Source organism: Saccoglossus kowalevskii, chromosome 12, assembly GCF_978046115.1.
Source record: "Saccoglossus kowalevskii chromosome 12, keSacKowa6.1, whole genome shotgun sequence".
In the NCBI taxonomy this organism is placed as follows: Eukaryota; Metazoa; Hemichordata; class Enteropneusta; family Harrimaniidae; genus Saccoglossus; species Saccoglossus kowalevskii.
This window is the reverse complement of record NC_140652.1, coordinates 21,043,335-21,067,503: the sequence shown is the minus strand read 5'-3', so window position 1 is coordinate 21,067,503 and position 24,169 is coordinate 21,043,335. Positions and strand designations below refer to the sequence as shown.

General features: G+C 37.0%; 1 protein-coding gene across 1 annotated transcript; it reads right to left on the bottom strand.

Annotated features, from left to right (window-relative positions):
* On the bottom strand, positions 1-24,169 carry LOC100378828 (low-density lipoprotein receptor-related protein 5-like). The gene is made up of 19 exons (XM_085506491.1): positions 23,998-24,169; positions 19,739-20,198; positions 18,953-19,105; positions 17,915-18,041; positions 17,134-17,284; positions 16,095-16,214; positions 14,709-14,969; positions 14,253-14,406; positions 13,404-13,538; positions 12,823-12,937; positions 11,922-12,066; positions 11,316-11,420; positions 10,714-10,890; positions 10,384-10,626; positions 8,088-8,250; positions 7,243-7,370; positions 6,201-6,470; positions 5,140-5,500; positions 1-3,557 (listed from the first exon to the last, which is right to left on the bottom strand). Exons 1-19 carry the CDS (start codon positions 24,047-24,049, stop codon positions 3,314-3,316), a joined length of 3,564 nt encoding a protein of 1,187 aa, XP_085362617.1. The 5' UTR covers positions 24,050-24,169; the 3' UTR covers positions 1-3,313.

Sequence of the window (24,169 nt, the reverse complement as noted above, 5' to 3'; positions counted from 1 at the left end):
TTGAAATAAAGACTTTTATCCAAAATCTAAATATTATATAAATCCATATAGATCATTCAATAAAACACTATATTTAATAGGTTAAGCGATGCTCCAAAAAATTACTAAAAATAAAAGTGTTCTGAATTCTCCAGATCGAGGATGGCAATGGAAGTGGTTCGGAATCCCTGTCTTTTGGCATCAGATCATCAGATGTTAAATCATGTCACCAGCAAATTCATCAACTGTGGTAGTCCGTTTCCCCATGGATACGATAAAGCTGTCCTTCTCATTTAGTCCTTCAATCTTGTTGTTATAATGGTATAATTCACAGAAATGTGGTTAACGTGATCCCTGATTGTTACAGTAATAAAACAACTGATATAGTCTTCTAAGTATTTTATGTAACACCAATATTTGCAGGTTATAATACTTACCGGTATAATACCACGAACTCCTGGGAATGTTTAGTCGATTTGTTGGTGAGAATGAGCCACCGAGAACGCGTATCCTGCAATGACGAAACTGCAGCATTTCACGAGCTTGGCACCCACAAATCTTCTATCGCTTATGTGTAACTTAGTCAATTATACTTGTACTAATAATTTCCTATAATTTAAAATTTCAACAAGACATGAATGTCACAGTCCCCGTTATTTAAATATAAAATACTCATGTTAAAATAATACAATGAACATCTGCAAACAATTGAATTAATATGTACTCTATTGGGTACAACTCATCATAAAGTGATTTCTCTTAATCTGATAACTGAAAACTTTCATTGACCCAGGTCCAAAATCTCAGAGTTCACAAGTGCAACCAAACAATGCCTCATACATGCTCATGAAACTGCATTAATAAATCTGAGTAAACCTTGATGTACCTTTAATAACAACTTGACTTCTTTGTTAATTCAGGTCTTTTTATATTATAGGACCTGGGTTTGTTTCAGTATCACCACTATAACTCCCATCAAAATGTAGCCCTGACATCCCTCTATTGGATATTGGTAATGGTACGACCCATCTGTCACTGATTCAGATCAAGGTCATGACATCACTAAAAACCCTCACATTACGATCTAATCCAATTATTTATTCTGTACATTCTGAGGTTTTTAGTGGTGTTGGGAGAGGTAATTTTGGATGAACATCTTGAGACCCACAAGGGATTTTCAGATCTGGAAAATAATGTTCGTGCATATTCAACAGAGACTTGTTCATCAACCTGCCACGTTTCCTATATAACTCCTGCAGAATTTCTGAGAAAATGTTGGAGACATAAAGGGGGTGGATGGAAGGAAACCTAAAATAATAGTCGCTTTGTCGGCTACACCTGAACGGAGACTAACAAGAATCGCATCACATTGCCATGACAACATTATATTTCATATATACACATTTTTACTTTGAAATATTCTTGTGAATTGGATATGATATAACAAAATCTAAAACGTTTAATACAATTGGTTAATTTGAAATTCAATAAAAGTCAATGAAAATCATTATCAAGTGAAGTTCATTGTATAATATTAATATAGTGTACATAACTAGATTATCGCACATACACAGGTACGATTATTATGCAATGCTAGTATTAGGGTACAGCAAAAAGCACATGTACAATATACTACATTTATTGAGAATAGAAGTCAGTTCTATTTATCATTATAAAGGAATATGACTAGTTACACTGTAATAAGGCCATGGACATAAATCATTGACACCTAAATCATTGTAGATCGAAGAATGTATTAACACTAAACAACTTTTCGTTTACGACATTGTGAATATCATTGATTTTATGAGGAAAATACTAGTATAGTGTTTTACCACGTAACATTATATTTATTAAAGTTCATGCAATATTGTTGAACACATTGCATATTTTGTAATTTAATTCAGCAAGGAAATGAAATACAAAAGGCAATATAACAAAATCACATTTTTTGTCGTAAACGGAAAGTCTTTATCGTTTTTTAATATACACACAATGCAAAAATACATGTTCCGCAAATAAACGTTTCAATCTAGAATTAATTTGTTTCTGAAGTAAAAATATGACTGCGATTACATGATATGTTACTTGCCATATATAACAATCAGATATATACGTTTATTAGGCACCAGTCTTAGTCTACATACCGATAGTAGAATTTAATTATTGATTGTTCTTAGACTATCGAGTATTGACTTCTGAATGGCAACTACTGTGCTTAACATTGTCTTTCAGCCTGCCTATGATTGCCCGATTAATTAACCAGGTAACTTTGCCGACAAAATTCTCGATAAAAATCAAAATTTCTATAATGGAATAAAACTTTGATGTGGAAAACTAAAATGTAACAAATTGTAATTCTTTTAAATGTAAATCAGCTTAATTATCATGGAATACAATATAAAACTAAATATGAATTAAAATCAGTTTTAAAATAAACTATTCATTAAATACCTATTTTTAAAGTGGCTCGACTTTAATGTTGGACATTGAAAAAAACAAACTAACATTTTGGAATTAATGTAAGTAAAAATTTGGCAGGACAGAAATAACAAAAACGTTTCCAGAGCTGGAGTCTGGTATACTGTTTACCGGCGCCAACATAGTTGGAAGCGTTCATCAACGCGACCGATAGGTGTTGAATGTTTCCACGCGAAATCAACAAAACTTCGAACTTGCCTCTTGAACGCTTTCAAAATATTGCATATAACTATTATCAACATGTTTTAAAATAAACTATTCATTAAATACCTATTTTTAAAGTGGCTCGACTTTAATGTTGGACATTGAAAAAAACAAACTAACATTTTGGAATTAATGTAAGTAAAAATTTGGCAGGACAGAAATAACAAAAACGTTACCAGAGCTGGAGTCTGGTATACTGTTTACCGGCGCCAACATAGTTGGAAGCGTTCATCAACGCGACCGATAGGTGTTGAATGTTTCCACGCGAAATCAACAAAACTTCGAACTTGCCTCTTGAACGCTTTCAAAATATTGCATATAACTATTAGAGTGTCACGCATTGTTGATTTTGTCAATTTCACACGGAAACAGACAAACCCATAGCACTGATAGGTTCGTTTGACGACTCGCCATCTAGTAATAATAGTACACAATTACGATTACAAACTAATACTAAGCCAGGCACCAACGTCCACACTGGCATTAAATCAGTCGTAGCGTGAACCATATCTATATGTCGAATATATTCATTAATCACTACACAGATTATTTGATAACTGCATGATCCCACAAAATATAATCGGACACAATTAAGCGTACGATAACTGTTATTGGCATTATTATATATGTTGAAAAGGCATGTTGGCCACTAGTAATCTGGTATAGTGTTATATATTGAGGAGTCCGATATCTGTCGTTCCGGTGCGTTCTGTGGCGTCAAGTAAATATGTTCCAGCGAGTCCAGTGCGGAATCGCGTGTCACTGCAATTGGCGGGGCTGGTGGTGCAGATGGGACAACCTCAACACCGTCCAAGTCGGTACTGTACTTCATGAAGTGTTCTCTTTCCTGGAAGAACCCCGTGTTTATAATATTGGGGCGTTGAATTCGTCTTCTGCTCAGAATATACAAGCAAACGTAAACGATTCAATTAAAAATTGTTATACACAATAATTATACATTATTATATACTAAGTAAAGCGTGAGCGTGATATGCAAAAGATAGTGCACATGTGGGGGTCAATTATGTAAACACAGTCGCCCCTTGAGTTTGTACTGACCAATCACGCTCAACTAACTGAGTTGGTATAAATGTCTTTACGTGTTTGTTTTCATTGCTCCCTTTACGCCTAGACATAAACAAGACAACACAAGGACGCGACCTTACACTGTATAATCAACTTATGAACATTTGTTATTACATTTTGAACGTGAAATAGTTTGACAAACGAATCCCTGGTATTCCTGCTTAAAGGGCGGCAGTCGTCGCGCCGCGTCCTGTTCGATATGGGACTCATAGCGACGTATACAACGCGTGTAAAATACATTGTTCATTTTTACTTGAAATTCGAACACGCGCTTACGTGACGACCGCCGCCCTTTTAAGGATAATCAAGTTTTAATCCAAGGAGGTGTTAAAATTGAAAAACAAAATGGAAGTCACAGACAGCTAAGACTGTTTAGTAGATGGTGGATGGGCACCATCTAGGTTATGACACGCATTGGGCCAATCGGTCGAAACAAAAATGCCCTGCGAGAACAAAACCAGACATAAATTGATTCCAATCATTTGGTAATTCTGCTGACTACACGTGACGTATCAAAGAATAAATGATCATAATATGCATATTTATAAGTGTAGGTGCACTTCATTTTGGACGATCGCACCAAATTTTGGTCCGCCAACATGTGTTTAAATACATAAACTTGACAAACGCCTGGTGTATATAATACAATATTTCGGAGAATTTTATACAAAGATAAAATCAGCTTGTCCATAACTTTGTAATTAGAAGCGACATTATCTGTGATATCGCGTCGTGTTTACGGGTGGTCCCGCCACTCTTCAAAATACGAAGATCACGAGTGAAGCGGCGCGCTATCATGGGGTTGTAGTGTATCAACTTCTTCACCATATATTTTTGTTTACAATTTATATGGTTTGCGAGTCAAATACAAATTATTTCAGAGCTGATTTCCTTATTTTCGTGGAATTGAATGCCCAGAAAAGCCTCTGTGTACGACACACAGACACACGCGTTCTTAGTCGCAGCTCATGGAACACTGTGATGATGCATGATGCTAAAACTAGCAATACAAACTGCGATTAATGTCTTTTCAAAGTAGATACAAAATTATATTTAATTCAAAGTTTAAAAAGTGATGTAGTTTACGCTGTACAACTTACAGCCTCGGCACAATGCCGTGATTTCGTTTTGATTACACCTTCTCAGCCGACCACGGAACTCCAGCTCGAACATGAAAATTACACGCATTATACAATTGCCCATCAGTTGTCATGACCAGGTGTAAGAACAAGAGTAAACAAACACTCACATTAAAGTCAAACATATATATATGTACATTCTGAACAAAACTAATTATTATTTTGATGTGAAGTTGTGTACTAGTATGTTTGTGGGAGATAAAATGTGTGTAAATATTGTACATTTTGATGATAGTATAAAAATACATACCTCCGATATACAGTTATCAATACAAGCGTTAGAACAACGATAAGTACTATGAAGATTACCACTCCCGTGACTATCCCACTGATCGTACTCAAATTCCACTGGTTGTAGTCTGTTACGATCCCAGAGGTGAAATTAGAGGCTGAAGTGGGCATCGATTGGTTCCACGTCAAGGTGGTCTGTTTTGCTAAGGCTGTTCTGATAATATACGTTGGTGGTGCGTTGGAGATAGGTTTGGAGGGTATTAGTGCGTCTGTTTTTAGTCCAAGCGATGCTTCTGGTGTTGGCGAGGAAGTTTGAGTAGTGGAGGTAATCGTCGTGGTCCTCGTTGCTGTTGTTGTCCTGGCTGTCGTAGCGGGTAATGCTAATGAGACAAACAGATATACTCCATATGTCATATGTATACACTTGGGTAGAATACAGTATAAGATAGGACGGTATTCCTCTCACGTATATATTATGCATTCGTAAACTAACACGACTGTTTTTAAAGGGCAATTCACCATGAATAAGACAAATAGCTGAGAGAACTGACCCAATCTACGTGCCCACATGAAAAGGGCGAATAACAGAGAGCACTGACTACACTATGCGCTATTATATCGCAAATGAACGTGAACATCAATCATAATACGTTAGAAAAAATTCAGTAAAGTGTATTGGTGAACAATAATGAAATATTCACTTTTTCAATAATAACACCCAATCAGATGAGAGATATGAATATCATGGACACTATGATGTTATAAGAATTCGGATGTTTAATGATCAAAGAATTTCTCACTATATTAAAATCGTGTTGATTCAAGTACATTCTATTCGTTTTTTGCATGTGAGTGAGAGTAAACTAAAAATGTGAATACAATAGTAATGTGAATACGAAAATAAACCTACTTGACGGTATTTGTTTTTTGCATTTGAGAGCGAGTAAACTAAAAATGTGAATACAATAGTAATGTGAATACGAAAACAAACCTACTTGACGGTATTCTTTTTTTGCATGTGAGTGCGAGTAAACTAAAAATGTGAATACAATAGTAATGTGAATACGAAAACAAACGTACTTGACGATATTTGTTTTTTGAACGTATGAACGCCCATAGGCTTCTCAAATATGGCATACCCAACTCCGCCAATATTCAAACCAGTATGCTTGTCTGCTCTCTGCAGTTGCCGTTTAGTCCAATCCGTCCAATAGATATTGCGATCAACTACTGCAATACCAAAAGGATGCGGAGTGCCGCTGAGCTGCAAAAGTAGATGTCGACTTCCAGTTTTGAAATTGTAATATTCGATTTTGTCAACAAGCGCATCGCACCAGTATAACCTATCATCTAGAAATAAAGTAAAAGGACATGCGTATGTGGTAGTCAATATTGATTTAAAATCGTTACGTTTTGTATATAATCGGTATCAAGATGAAAATGCAGATCCTTTATAAAGTATGTCATTCTGATAACATAAAGCGCGGTAGTCGTCGCGCTGCGCATGTGCGAGATATATGGGTCTCATATACCAAAGATGGCGACTTTGACTGTTGCGCAGATCAACGAGTACGAACTGATACGTTTCCAAGCTTTAATTGGGTAATTTTCATGTGATTGGAAGGTATCGAAGGAGTCACCGGCGGTAATCAGTGCAAGTCGTGCCCAGGTCAAACCTCATACTTGTGATTTCCATTTGAAGAGCGCATTGGATTGTGGGAAAATCAATGTTTATCAACACAAATGTCGAACATGCCAGCGCAACGACTACCGCGCTTTAAGATGCTATTGAACTCATATTTTGTTTTCATATGGAAATTGGCGTCAAAATGGGAACATCGGGCTGAATAGTACCATTGAATACAAATTATAATTTATAATAATATCTGTTAATTTTGAACAAAATGAACAATACTTCCTATTGGTTACATTAATTGCAATAATTGAACTTAAAGCGGAAGGATCGTCACCTGCGCACGCGCGGGAATTTAGACTCAAGCGATGATAACAACACACGCTAAGAACGCAAAGGCTCATGCCTGTTTGTAAATAATGACACGCTATGGCCATCTGACGCATGCGTAGGTGATGACCCCCCCCCCGCTTTAACATTCTAACATACCTGTAACGTCAAGTGCTAAACTGTTAGGCCAACCGAGTCCGTCACTAACCAAAATCATGCGATCGCCTCCGTCAAGGTCGGATTGTTCAATTTTTGGCAATGTCCCCCAATCGGACCAGTAAATGTGACTGACAAGAAAACACACCATGGTTAAAAGATAAATACAAAAAAACAAAACAATGCTACAGATGCTGCAAGAAGTATCAAATACCGAAAGACCAAAAGATGTCACGACCGATGACTGTAAGGTCTCTCTGATTCCATTTGCAATACAAATTGAATCCATAAAGTCCTATAATATAATAATATCCACATCAGATTTTCTATATTAACACCCTTGATATGGATTAAGGACAATATGATGATTTAAGAATTCCAATGTTTAGCAATCAATGTATTTCTCACTATATTAAACTCTTGTTGATACCTGTACATTATACCAGCCTGAGTGTTTTGCATGCGAATACAAAAATCAAAACATTATGCACATACGTAAGCCTCAAACATAATGTGTAGGTTTCACAGGAAATAAAGTAAAACCCTGCGAGCTATTCCTACTTCGAACTTTACCGACCAACTACAAAAATACACATTTGCTTAATTTACCTAGAGCAGATAATACAACTCTCACATAGACATACTGTTTTTTTAATTATTATTAACAGAACAAATAAATTAGGAATCGTTGACAGAAAAAAATACTTTTCATTTGTTTACGTACAGCATTGCATATTATGCAGTACATTTGTAACGGTGATTTGAGCATGTTTTGTAACATGTCCCGCTTAGAATAGACAGAACACTTGCAGTTTATTACGGTTGGCGTGTCACTCAACAGAACTCACCCTTTGATTTCGTCGACGGTGATTTCTCGTGGCTGATCAAGATCGTCTGATACAATAGCAAGTCGAAAGGAACCGTCCATATTAGCTCTATATATTGCATCTGTCTCTGCATCGGTCCAATATACACGCCGGTGAGATAGATCCAGGGCTATGCCATCGGGAACTAGATATAGAATCCAAACAGAAACAGCGTGAGGAAAACAAGGAAACAGACAGGAAGTAATAAAACATTTGCTATAATCTGTGTTTATGTTTTTTATTTATGCAATGATTTGAATTATTGTCATGTGGTTAAAGGGAACATAATCTAGGGTCATTGTACAGCGAGTCTGTTGCGTATAGACAGGCGTCTGACACGTTTTGTTGGGAATATAAAGAACGACGCGCTTTTTTTGCCCAGACAATCTATGTTCAAGATTGATGAAATTTCGGAGATTAGTCAATAGTGGGACATACTCCAAAAAAAAAAATGAAAAATAAAAAACGATTTCAAAATATAGGGAACCGAAGTGCTCCCATGCGATCAGAAGTTCCGAAATTGTGTTTTCATTGCTCTATGATTGACAAGTCATTATGGATGATATATGCAAATGGTTGCTAGCCACAAACATGCAACAAAATCTTACAAAATCAAATTTACACTAGGAATATTATTATTCAGTTATAGCGGATAGCATTGCGATGTAATGAGAGAACAGAGTTGGTGTTGCAAGTGCTGGTACCTGATCTTTCAGTGTCTTTCAATGGACAGACTAAAATTTCGGCTGATTAAAAATATACAAACAAATATCAAAATGTTAAACATCGTATAAAAAAACATACACTCTCCGATGCCATTCTGGTTAACTCTACCGAAAACCCATTTGTCAAACCAGTATGCATAAGCCGTGATGTCGCAAATGTGGTGGAGACTCTGCGTGTTTATATTCGATAATTGCCCGATCATGCACATTTTCTTTTGTTCAGTTTTGTCTTCAGGTTGCCATTTGCTGCGACGTTCACGTTCTCAAATTTCATTTTGATAAACTGACATCTAACTCGGACGTCCATAAAAAACAAACACTTGGCTCTGTCACTGCTCAGCTCCAGTCGTCACCTAAAACAGGGAATCTGCCAGAGGATACAACTGTACATCGTTGTATCCTCGTGTTCGGTAATTGCTGGTACGGGGTTTTCTATGAATGAACTCTCTGTATTTCCAGAGGTCAGGATCTTTCTCGTTTGTATTGCCCTTTCGTCTCAAGTTCAGTAAAAATCGTTAAAACGATTTACAGTAGCTTTCGTTCCAAAGCGACTTCATTTTTAATTTGTAAAACATACAAATTGCGGCCAACAACTTGGCGCCGCATGCGTCCTACAATGTATTTCTTTAAACACTTTAAACACAAACCACCCGTGGCGATCGGTAAAGTTATATTTCTGTATGTATCTACTTAGTACTGTAAGTAGTAATTTTCAAGTAGTTGGCCGATTTTGTTTTTCAAGTAGTGGACCGATTTTCAAGTATATTGTAAATACGGAGTATCGTAAACTAAGGCATCGTGTGAACGGCAGGCGTTGTCATAGTCAAAACGTTCGTATTCTAGAAAATATATCAAAAACGTTTACATAATGCATTTTCTCACGCCTCTAGCGACAAAGTGCTCTTGTGTGGCAGTCGTGAATTAGTGTTAGAAACACGATTCAGTATGTTTAAATTGAGTTGGTATGGTCGTCCGTCGATAGAAAATACTGTTTCGGTTTATTGTAATTGATCAACGACATTGTAATTGAGACCGACAAGTTTGTATTTTCACAATTAAAAAAGGCAGGAGTCGTGCTTGCACCCCAGTTTCACTACTTCCGGGAATGTCGTCAATACGACTTTCAAACAAAATTGTCATTCCAGCTCAGCAGTCAATCAGCGACGGCCTTACAGTTAGATGACAATTTCGGTTTCAAATACCCCGGAAAAATGTTCTATGTTCTTCGTGTAATTAGGTGTTCGTATTTAAGGACTTTTTCCACATAAAGATTGGAAAGATTGGTATTTTTGTCCTGATTTGTAGGAATCTGAAAAACGCGTTTCACAACTTGTCTCTTATTTAGTTTTATGCGACATTCAAGATGGCGGCCCATATTGGTAAATATCGCATTTATTTTATTACCATTTGTGCGCCAGCTGACTGTGACCCTGAAGCACAATATCAAGCGTGGTCTACACAGATAATTTTTTATCCACGTATTGTCGATAGAGGGCGCAACTTATGTTGGTAAAGAGTTTATTTATTTCACACCGTAAATAAATGGTGCTTACCTTGAACACCTTCAGCAATGACTTCCTTGTCACTGCCATCAACGGCTGCTCTGTTAATCGTGTGCAAATTCACGTCCGTCCAGTAGACTTTCTCATCCAAGGGATCGTAGTCAACGGCAACGGGATTGCTCATACCCGTGATAGGCAGAACTGCATACTCGTAGTGAGTCGAAGATAGGCTTAAATGAAATATAGTTGCTAACAACGAGTCTGCTACCAGCATAAAGTGCTCCATATCAATGTCTAAATAAAAGGGACAGATGATAAGTATATTGCGCAGCTTCAATACAATTTAATCTACGGTACGTCGTACTGATTTACCACACTTACCTAATCTGCATAATGTGTTCATGTCAGCATCCCATTCGCCAGTGTCGAGGCAACGGAGATCCCTTTGCAAGGTGGCTGAGAACTCATTGTCACATTGAAATGGACAGTTGTTACCCTGGGTATTGTCACAAGCTTCTGATATTGACCCATGTCGGAGGTAGACAGGACAGCGTAGAACTGAAATACAACATTGTAGGAATGTGTAGGAATACAATAAAAGAGCAGAAACACTGTATCCAACAAGAAACATTTACTTGAGAGCATTTCTGATAAAAACAAAATTAGCAAAAACAAATGCGTCATCATTATTAAATATAATTATCAATATTCTTGTTCCTCAATTAATACTACAGAGAAAATGTCTTTCTCTAAAAATTCAACCATTATTAAAACAAAATAAGTTTTATAATACCAGATAAAATTATTTAAATTATTGTAACCACGAGAAATCAGTTTACACCAGAGACAACAGTAATAGCGACATCAAGAGACGATTCTGATATTTTACTCCCATACCATTTTATCAACTGTTATTCAAGAAAAGTAATACAATGGAATAAATCGAACCAATGAAATGTCACACTGATATATTTCTTTCTTACCTTGAGTGCACGTTGTATTTGCTTTTTGGCCACAGAGGCATTCCGCCCCACCTGTGCTTGGAATACATATCTCGGCACAGCCCCCATTATCCATATCGCATGGTCCTAGACGGTAATAGTAAGACATTATACCAAATGTTTTTTGTCGGTATTGGTTGGTGTTATTGTCTGCTTCATAAACTTGTGGACACATTTATATAACATTGATAGGAGAGGCCACTTCAAGATAGGACCCAAGTGATTATGTTTTGGAGAGGAACTTAACCCATTGATTACAGGAGTTGACGCAAGCGATTTGATGACCTGGATGCTAAGAAGACAATAATTTTTGAAAAAAATGTTTTAACTACTGCCAAGTAACTTAAAAGTTGTTATCATGTGTTGTAGTAGCGATTTCTATTGAGACTGGGACAAATCGAGTATAAATGTCCCGGTTGCTATAGAAACATGATTTTTTTGGAAGGATTTTTCGGCAATGCCAGATGAGGCCACTGCAACGATTAGTACTATACAGCTGTGGCGAAGGTTTGCAGAAGTTCCTTGCAGTTTTTGTTTGTAATATTATCATTTCTTTCTGACAATGATGGCGAATATTGAATCTCTTACCTGGGGACTGTTTTTGTTTCGTTGCATCATATGCAATTATTGTTGTTGGGGAAGCCCATGCAAACACCGCATTAACATAATTATTGTTTACCAAATCCTTCTGTCCTATAGCATTGTGACGTGGCTGTGTCCAGTATAGATGATCCTGAAAGAATACGACATCTCTCACGTTTATTCAAAATATTACTTAAATCTGAAATTACCACCCATATATATATAGTGTGCGATAAATATGAATGCAGCTATATATAGCTACTGTAATAAGAATTCCACTACGCTGATTGATTGATGCAAGCAGGTAATGACGATAATGTTATGGATTTTGTTATCAAAATATATCTGCAAAAAATAAGATCTTCCTCCTGCCACATTTCATGCCAAGAACACATGAAAACTACCAATTTGAAACTAGTTCGATATATATGATATGATAAATTGGCACATTTAAATAATATTGAGAACTATGGTACTTGTTTTGTGTCTCCAATAGTGACGGTTCCTCTTATTGCGGTCTTCGCGTCCTCTGAAGAACGTAACAAAGGTATTTTGCCTGTTACGATGACGGGCGACAATATGCACTATATTTAAGAGCCTGGGGTGGGTTGGGTGGTGTGGGTAGGTAGACTCCCATAGTATACGGGCATGCGCCGATTTTTTGTCTCCAATTTTAAGGTTTTCGGCCATTTTAGCAAAATGTATTACATTTTTTGGCATACTCGCTAAAAATCGCCTTCAATGTGAATCCACTGAGGGCCTAGTTTTCAACTGCTTGTGGAGCACTCTCACCCAAAATTCAGGTCAGTCCCAGGGGTTTAAACAAAACAAAACAAGCTCTCGCGTCTAACGAGATTTCAGTGAATAATTCTGATTAAGCTCTGGTATATATTTGTCACGTGGTTACCTGGAATATAGCTATTCCCGCCACGTCACTGTTAGCACCGTACACAGATTGCTTACCATTACCATCGTAGTCAGAAGAGAAAACTACAAACTGTCCTGAGTCTACCCAATATACCCTGAAATAGTTGATGTAAAACTTACGTCAGCATTTATATGTACCATTCTACCCGTAAATCAGAAACGCACCTTTCATGTTTTTTTAATAAAACGCATTGTTTTAGCACAGAGGGTCGTCACCTGCGCACGCGCGGGAATTGAGTCCCAAGCGACGATAACAACACACGCTAAAAACGCAAAGGCTTATGGGTGGACGCTTGTTTGTAAACAATGACACGCCATGGCCAACTGACGCATGCGCAGGTGACTCTCCCGATTTAAAAACATTATTATTTAATTTTAATCACGCTTGTTTTTCAATCAGGAATTTTACTGTTTGGGAATTTGTCTGAATAATGAAAACAAAAGTTGATGAAAAGTGTTTTTAAAAATGGATACAAATGCATATGATTTAAAAAAAAGTAGACGTGAATGAATAATCGGTGTTCTACAAATACTGTAGCAACAATTTACGTAGCGTCTTACCTTTGTTTGGAAAAATCAATAGTTACAGACGTGGGGCGCACAAGGCCAGCACTTGCCAGATTCTTTCGCTGTCGACCAGACAGACCTGATCGCTCGATTCGAGGGACACTGCCGCTGTCAGCCCAAAATAGGTACCTACGAACCAAATACATATGTTACTTTTTTGTCACACCATGAATACACCATGAATGAATAACCTAATGCAAAAATCAAGATTAGTCAAGAGCCCATTTCAAAGAGGCAAAATATGAATCAAATAATTAAGTAATTTAATAGATCACCAATATTTGCTACTTTCACTATTTAAAGGCGCACATAATGCCCTGAATCAGCTTACAGAAGCCAACAATAAACATAGTATGCGATAACAGGAGGATGAAATAGTACATGCTTAAATGAATCTACGAACCCATTAACAAAATACATATACACAGACACAATAGCGTACTGACTATATGAGTGTTATTTATGCACAAGCACCAAACATGCTGCATGACCGTTATTTATAGGCGGTGAGTGTAGTAAACGCTTGTTACCGACATACTCGTCAATGGTGCTCCACTACTAGTATTTGTTTGTTTCTGTGTCAAATATGCTTGACGCTAGCATAGTGATATCCACGAATGCGAAACATAACAAAAATAAATAACAAAATACAACAACAATCCTATAAATAATATACAATTTTGTTAGTGTCAGCGTACATGAAAAATGACATGCTATTTCGTCCTTGGTTGTAATTGATCTCATATGAGTGGTTGTGGCATCGAATTCCCGGAAATCCCCGTAGTGCTTTTATTATGTTCCCCGCCAGCAAATGTTTGGGACACAATTTAATCATCATCTTACTTTTTCTCTGGGTGTACTGCGATCCCTCTAGGTTGCTGGATATTATCACTTATAATAGGCGAGCAGAACCGGCCGTCTGTTGTACACACGTAGATGGCTATATTTTCAGAATCACTATAGTAAATGTTGTTCGCTAACCAATCGATTGTAATTCCTAAAACAATACAAGAAAAACATGAATAACAGGCCTACAAACGTTTTAAAAGATACCGCCCAGACAACCAAGTGATTTTACTGAATTGCATGCCTAACCAATTTCATTCACTCATTCAATCATTCATTCATCATACCCAAGCTACCTATCTCAAAAATCAAGATAAACTTAGTGAGAGAAATATATGTACTGAGCAGTGGTGATTGGTGTTTCAAAACTGTAAGTACGCCACTTATAACGACTCATTAATATTACACGTCATACTGTACGTCCAATAAACACTATATAGTATATTTAATTACCTTGTATATTATTAACACCAGTTATTATTGCCGTTCTGGTTGTACCTTCTCTTAAATCTGTCCGTACAATTGACTTGGAATTGTCATCGTACGCATACAACATGTCATATTCATATACATAGTCCATTGTGAAAACATTCATATTGTATATGATCTGAGTTATATTCTGGGACTGCTGAGAGTGGCCAAAATTCACTGGTAGTTTGTATACACCATTTGCAATTGCAAACAATAACTGATGTCCCGTGATCATATGGGTGTCTGTAGAAACGAAAACGAATAGCCTGTTACTGTACACAGTGTAAAATATTATATTGAGGTGTTTAAAGTATTTTGAAACCTTAAGCCAATATCATATATTGTCCTAAGTCGGATTATATCAGAAAAAAATACTAGCAGTGATATTAATGTAATATGAGGTTATTACGAGGATACCTCAAAGTATGCACGAAGACAGTACAGCGGGTGTGTCGACCGTCGCGGAGTACTGTCTGAGTGCATACTTTGAGGCATCTTCGTAATAACCTTATTATTATACATCTTTTCCTTCCAATGGTACATCATGGGAATGCCGAAATCCAAAAAGTTTAGAACAGAATCAGCGAATTCCTTCGTGTGGAGTCCAGTCAAACCCTGGTGGCAGCCATGTTTGTTTTTATTATTAGAGGACTCTCACGCGCGTAATCGTTCCATATTCGGAATTCGCATTTATATGGTAGGATGTAAATATTCTATGGTTCTTTGTCATTGCACATAAATCAACAGACTATTTTTAATAACCCGCAAACACGTACTTTCATGGCGTAAAACATGAATAATTTAACACAGTTGGGTAATACTTCCCACTGGAGGAATGGTTACGAAAACAGAAACGCAAACAGCCCCGCTAAAACTCGGCGACCGTACGCGAGTAAGTGTCATTATGGCAAACAAATTTGATGATTGAAATGATATAATGATATACGGCAATTACCATAGCTAAGAAAACCAAAATGCATATACAAAACTAGAATGTCTGTGTATCCATAGGAACATTTTTGATAACAATATTTACGTTGTGAATATTCAATGATTAGACCATGATTTTGAAGTAACACTATTTAATTGTGCGGTATTTATCGGTATTTATCGGTATTTATCTTGAGGAATAACAGACGTCTTGGTGGTTCTAAAACACCTAAAAAAGGTTTTCGAACCACCAGGAAGGATTTCTAGGATATTAAAATGTACTTCAATTTTTTAAAACTGTGAGAATATTTAATGCACAATGATTTAGGATAGAGAACTACCTCCCCTCGAAGTTTTTGCGGTTCTTTACGATTCGAAGCCGAGGAATTCTTGGTGTCGATTATCATTTATGTTTTCATGTTTCATTGTTTAACTTACTTCTGTCACATGTTCTACCATCGGCATTTAGCACATGGTCTTTGGCACACAAACATGTACGACCACTAGCAACTCCTACACACATTTGGTCACATAAACCATTGTTATCAGAGCAAGTACCTAGAATTAAATAATAAGTTATATATTAAAGAACATATTGTTATCTCGCACTCAAACTTAAAGATGCCCAACGAATTAAGAACACATTTTCGAAGGGATGTTGAGCAATCAGTCAGTCACAAATTTCAATTCGAACAATCGGTAAATAATCTAAATTCACAAAAAAATGTATAAAAAATGTGCTTGGTATCCTACTTTTATACATTTTTTAATTAAACAAGCAGCCTGTCGGCTGAGATAGCTCCGCTGTTAGCAATGCACATTTCAATTAAGAACTGAAGATATCATTAGAAAATGAACAAAATGTATAGTATCAAAGCGACCGGACTTTCAACAAGGATTCAAAAATATCACTTTTCACCAAAAATGACAAAAATAATCATCAAAATTAGATAATTGAAGATATCACCAAGAAATTAACAAATCTGAAAGAGGTCCACATGTAGTACCTATATATGTAATATAAAAACAATCGGACTTAAATAACACTTTTTACCAAAAATTACAAAAATATTCATCAAAATCAGAGAATTGAATATATCATCACAAAATGAACAAATCTGAGAGAGGTCCACATGTAGTACCTATATGTACAATATCAAAGCGATTGGACTTGTGGTTTTCAACAAGAAGTCGAAAAAATCACTTTTTACAAAAAATGACAAAAATATTCACCAAAATTAGAGAATTGAAGATATCATCATGAAATGAACCAAGGTACATATACACCAAGTATCAAAGCATTCAGTCTTGTAGTTTTCAAGAAGAAGTCGAAAAAGTAAAACATTGACACGGACAATGACGGACGACGACGAACAATCACTCATATGATAAGCTCCGCTCGACAAAGTCGACAGCAGAGCTAACAAAAATATCACATTTTTGTTATGGTTCAAGACGCTTCATAGATGTCACTTACTTGTCATGTGTGCTTGTCTTAATGGCGAATAATACGTAATTCCCAGTGTACCAGTGTTAGAACCGGCGGATATGGCTCTTCGATTGGAAGTGTTTGAACGGCTTATTATCCATACAACACCAGACAGGTGATCACTGACGAAAAAATAGTTCTGCGACAATGAAACAAAACAGTATTAAATTCAAATTTATAGTAAACTCCGTTTTAATTACACGGATTATGTATCAGAGATTTATTATTTATGTAATGCCTACCCCTGGATAGTAATATTGAAACAAGCAGCCTCTCGGCAGAGATAGCTCCGCTTTAAGCAATTAAACAACTGAAGATATTATTAGTAATGAACAAATCTGAGAAAGGTCTACCTGTACTATCTATATGTATAATATCAAAGCAATCGAACTTGCGGTTTCTAACAAAAAGTCAAAAATATCACTTTTCACCCAAAATGACAAAAATATGAACAAAAATTGAAGAATTGAAGATATCATCATGAAATGAACAAATCTAAGAGAGGTCTGCCCAAGCTACATATACACCAAGTATCAAAGCATTCAGGCTTGTAGTTTTCAAGAAGAACTCGAAAAATTAACGACGGACGGACACCGGACGACGGACGGACACTGGACGACGACGACGAACGCCGACAAACAATCACTCATATGCTAAGCTCCGCCCGGCAAAGTCGACAGCGGAGCTAATAAAATATCAGTTGTGATTTTAGAGTATAAAACGACTTGAGTGATTATTTAGATTGCCGTATAACAGTAACTACACATACCTCGTCCAGGGTAATGTCGAAGGGAAACACAAAGTTAATTTCAGTTAGTATCATACTGATGATGTAGTTAACACCATTCCAGCTTATCGACTTAATCGATTTTAAACCTTGATCAACCCAATACAATCTGAAACAATAAAAGTATTTTTAGTATGCAACAAAGGGATCAATTAGGTCATACGAATAATCAGGTATGATAGTAGATTGCTGACGTAATACGTTTAAAATGCATGAATATTCAACCGATTCAATTCCACCATTGTATATATGATTTATGTCTGCTAACTACAGAAACAGCTTTGAGTTCACATGTTTAAATAGTGCATTAACTAACATGTAAGTAACAAATGACGAATGGGACACTTGGTAATAAACATTCACATTCTTTTGCTCGATAGGTAACTTCACAAACAATTACTACAGTGTGTGTCAGAGTTTCAGGAATCGTGGCGTACATATGCAATTGAAAATAAACGCAAATGGCCGCCGAGATCTCGTTGAATGCGAGAAGGATACGAGATTTGGCTTTTGTACCATAAATGGTGTTACGGTCTCTTCACTGATTATCATGGACGCGACAAAGTCTCGTGGCTATCGATCAACGAAATATCGGTGGCCATTTCGGTCTATAACACTGCGATTAAGACTTTCCGTTTTCGACATTGTGACATTCTTTCGTTTTTTGGGGGGATAATTCAGAAATGTTATATTAAGAATATTTGATAACAAAATGTGTTCCCTATGCACCCATAAATACTTTTCGTAATTACCAATTACACAAGAATATTATAGAAAAATAATAATTTTCTATATTCTTTTTTGTCTTTTTTTGTCTTGAGTTATGACTGAAAGAAGCTGAATGAAATTACAAACTATGTAGTGTGTTCAACAACTCATGTATGAACAATAACTTTAATAAATATGATTTTATTTAGTAAAAATAGTGTATTTTTCTGCATAAAAACGAACGAATTTCACAATGTCGAAAAGGGAAAGTCTTTATCGTAGTGTTCTACGGTCATTTAATTGAAAGATTACCTGTTCGAATTGTAATCAATTGTTATCCCGTTTGGAGATTTTATACTTTGTACTCCATTTCTCTCTTTGCTGACAAGAATTTGTCGACCAGTACCGTCCAAATTAGCCATTTCAATCCGAGGGCTTGTCCCAACGTCCGACCAGAAAAGCAGCCTTTTTTTGAATAATATACATATTGTTAATTTTGCAGTTAAGTACAAATACTAATAAACCTCATCAACATAAAGTGTAAAGTGAATAGTTAGAGAAATTGTTTAATTAGAATTAGCATCACAACTACGGCGCAGGACATAATAGCGTGACTGTTTCTTCTACGCGCCAATTACGAAACGCTTTCCATTCAAGCGCGCCTAAATGTGTGAGTGATTGTCATGCACGCGCACCAAGAATTCAGCTTAGTGGTGAATAACGCCTTACACAGTGATTCATATCAAACGTGTAAATTTAGAAAGATACATGCAAAGAATACGCCACTTTATCCGTATTTGTATTCGCATCAGAAAAAAATCAATATTGGACGCGTTTCAAATCAACAAACAAACGCACAACCAAACCAGCCCAATTTCCTAATTAGGAAAAATGTAAGTGTAACGCAATTATTGCTTCACTCCGTACCAACTAAATCAATTAAACGAAGCAGACATTATGTATGTAATACAAGTTATTGAGTTGTCTAGCAACTAAATTAATTTACAGTATACGTTTATGGTAATTGTTACACTTTGTAATGAAATTCATTTACATGCATCAACTTAAAATGTTGTTAATATATTGTGTGTTTCTTACCCTCTGCTTGGATGGACAGCGATGCCTCTAGGGCGGTCAATATCGGTTAACACTAACTGGTGTGCATACGCCCCGCTGTATTCCGACACCATAATCCAGTTATAAGCTGCATCGGTCCAATACACGTTTTTAGAAACCCAGTCTACAGCCAGTCCCTCTGCCTGCGAGGACGTTCCAGAATATATAGGGGTGCTCACATAATTCCCAGACTGGAGTTCAGTTCTGTAAACACTGCGGGTAGTAGTTTCCGTCCAGAATAAGAGCTGGTCTTCATAATCATAGTTTATGCTTACCTTGACGGAAGTTCCGGATATAAGAGTAGTAGGTGGCGAAGTGACGTTATCGTATATCGCTTGGCCGGGCCCTCGCGAAAACCGCACACCTGATACTGAGCTAGAGGATATGGGTGTGTCCACCGACAGCCACAGTAAACCAGTGTTTGTAGACTGAGAAAACGAACCTATATACAGATAATGAGAATAGTCTTATTAAACATCCATGACGCAAAGCTGAGGTTAAAAGTCGATGTTCGTTACGCATATGCGAGACACGAGTCTCATGTAAACAAAGATGGCGACTTTCACTGTTGCGAGATCAACGTGTACAAACTGAGACCTGAGTAAGTTTTAACTATGTAATTATATTTCTTTGCTGATTGGAAGACACTGAAGAACTCAACGGTGGTAACTAGTGCACGTTGCGCCCAGATCAAAAACTCGTACTCGTGATTTTCATTAGAAGAACGCACTGGATTGTGGGAGAATCAATGTTTATCAACATAGATGTCGCACATTCCCGGCGCGACGACTGTATGAGATTTGACCTGAGCGCGACTTGCACTAATTACCGCCGCCGACTCCTTCGACGACTTCCAATCACCTAAAAAATACCCAATTAAAGCTTGGTAACGTCTCAGTTTGTTCTCAAAGATAAGATTTAAAATGACAAACTCCGTGCATGACCCAATGAAATATTTGTTGCAGGGGAGAATCTAGGATTCTGGAATGGGGGGGGGGGGCGATAAGTTGGCCTAAGGCCAAGTTCGCGAGCGCCGATGGCGCGAAGCCCTGTTGGGTATTAAAAATGGGGGGGGGGGGGGGGGGGGCTCGGCCCCCATCTAAATCCGCCAATGTGTTGTTGTGTTGTAAACTACATTTCGTGAAGTCAAAGTCACCCGAGTTTGGGTCAGTACTATTAGATTTGATAACAAATTCACAACTTCACTAAGAACACTGATAAAACTAACTCATTGCATGTTATATCGAAAATGCGTATTTGTCGCGGACTTATTTATTATTTATTTATTTTTATTTATTTATGTATTTATTTTCAATGTTTTATTTACCTATTATTTTATTTACTTAGGGGTCGTCTGTTCTATAGTTAATTGTGCCCTAATGACGCATCATACAGGCTCGCTCCGACCAGTTCCCAACGCTTGGCAGGTGCCGAGATTGATTGGTCTGTTCTCCGCACCATGATACGACTATAGAACATCATAACGATGATAAATGGTGAATTAAATGAACATAAATTCACAAAATATTCGCCACTTTACTGGCGTTCAGTAATAATGCAGATATGCAGTTAGTACTGTATTTCTTTGATGACCAAAGTTGTCGTAAAACAGAAAACACAAATCAACGAAAAGAAACTATGCACTAAACACATATGTACACTCTGATGTTGTTTGGTCAATAATAAATTATGTTGCATTCCCAGAAATGATGTTGATTTCGTGGAATATATGTTGGAAAATATACATTAGTTAAACAGTGTGTCGACTGGGAGATTTGTCCCGAACATTAATATTGTTATTAATTTCGGAGTTATTATCGTAATATTCGATGTTACGGTGATATTGCCGATATCCACGTGTAATGCATAAATTATGTTAATTAGGATCAATCTGCGTCCGCACATGTTCGGCATTGAACAATCAGTGTTTGTTTAACTTCTGCTAGCGTGCAGTGCAGTTCAATTTCTGTTTTTACCGCGTTCATGTTCAATCGGACATTTTCTTACCGCTGTATTTTTACACTGGAGTCGTTTGGGAAATAAATAGTACAGGTTGCCTATTGCATCGTTATCGAAAAACCAAACTGTGTCTGTATTTCTGTGACGCTGTACATGTATAGCACTGATTAGCATAGAAAACCCGGACGTTGAATAAACATAACAGCTCCGCCTCTATTACTGTGTTCAGACGGGCCTTCATGTCTCAGTGTTATCAATATGGCATCGATGGCGTAGACCTATCTACGATAACAAACGACAAGTCCTATAAAAGTATAACCATTAGCATAAGCGGACAAGAGAACAAGGGCTGTCGTTTGCACATAGATCGACAAATCGGTTGGTATGACATATTGTACAAGGAAGTCGCAGCTGCCGACGTTAATTTTCTGGGGAATTTTCTTCCGGGTTTGTAAATATATCTTCTGATACAAATTGGAATAACAGGAAAGAATAAAAACGTGCGTAGTTTTAGGTTCCCTGGTGATTTACGGCTCGGATTTACTTGTTGGAATTCATATTTCCTTTTCTAAGTATATTTCATTTTATTTCGTAAACAATGCTCAATCTATTCTTAAGTTCCACACACAAAAGCTGCACGATTAAAGCGGAAAATACTTGATATTTTGGCTCCTGGTTTTATAAACAATAATACAATAAGACTGAGCCGAGACAGAAACATACGTATATTCGAATTATTGGGCACACGCCAAATAATGTAACAAGCAGTGGCTTCAAATAATAATATTGTATAAACTAAGTTTGTACATAATTGGAAGACGTAATGTCCGTTAGTCACGCCCCTTGTAAACATAGGCCAACAGTCCCTGGACAACAGCTTAAGTTGTCGGAGAAAGTTACTCCGAGTTATATGAAATTCAAGGACAAGCGACTCCACACCCGTTTCATGTAGTACCAGCTGTGATACTAATAGTTTATATATCAGCCTTTTATATTAGCCAGCCGGATTCTAAAAGTAAATCCTCTTGTTAATTACGTGTGTTTAATTAGTCTTGTTACCATGGTATTTATAGAGCCAATCACGACATAGTATTTTCATAGACATGGCCAATCACTGATCGTAAGTTTGTCCTTCAAGCTTTCCCGCCTTTTTTCACTCTGTTTTTGTGGACTATGTTTCCTATGACGTTCGATTTAAGGGTATATAAGAATGAAACACACGCTTCTCGATATGTATTTCTTCAGTTTGTAACTCGTTACTATGTTCCAGCATTCGCTGTTGAATAAACCATTAGTTTATTAGTTTCTTAGACGAATTGCTGTCTCCGTGTCTGACATTTGTATACCCCCGCTCAAGGAGTCCGGTTTTTAACTGCATTCCCCCACACAAGTCAGGCACGGTTAAAAAAAGGTATGAACTAATGGTCGGAATTCCCGAATTGTTGACGCGTTTTTGGGGCGGAATTTCGCCAGGGTGCCCGTCTGAGCACAGTCTAGTATATTTATTTGTTGCCGGGTTTTTAACTTCTACTTGGAAAAATAGAACCACAGAGAATTAACATAATATTGTTTAACTTATTCTCTTTGCTTTCCACCTAATTGCGCGTATATATGTTCTGTTATTGAATATATTAATTATTCAATTTTGTGGTTGTTATGATTGTTCTTATGTTCTCCTTTAACATGTGCACATGTGCTATTGAAAAAAAAAATGGCGACTGTCCAAAACCTCTGGCGATTTTAAAACGTTACTTTGAGCAACGATTGATACTATATTTGATGCAAACTATCAACAGTAATTGGGATATTTTATAGGCGTTACAACTAAGCCAGTGTTTACATCTGTTTCATATAAGCAACGGGGTGGTTGGAAATTCCAACACGGAATAAACGTACACAACCTTACTCCGTATATTATGTCCACTGTCCCGGGTCTCGAGTTACCACGCATGAACGGTTCATGGGAAATATAATAATAACGTGGAATCGTACCGGAAGCCTGAGATACAATGAATCACGCTACACTCATGTTCCATTCACATATCCGCGAGTCTCCAAACTAGTAGTCTATAATTAGGTCAATGACCTGATTTATAAGACACAGTGAAAGTGACAGATACGGATGTGATAAATGCCGTCTACGTGATTGGAATGATAAGCCCTGTAAAGTGTTGGTACAGTGAGGTTACTATGGAGCAACGTGTTGAACTGAGTAGCTGGGTTGTTTTGCGGAAGCGGAGCAGTCACCCAGAATACTAACGTACATGATAGCTGTTACGTACCGTAGGACGCACATAAAAGAATGCACAGCAATGCGGGAACTTCTGTCTTCATAACTGTGCTGGGATGAAATCGGAACTCACTTTCGACAACTTATTTCGGTACGTTTCATTCAGTGGTTGTGAATGTTCAGTGATCGCGGACCATCCTTTCATAGAGAACTAAACGCTGTTG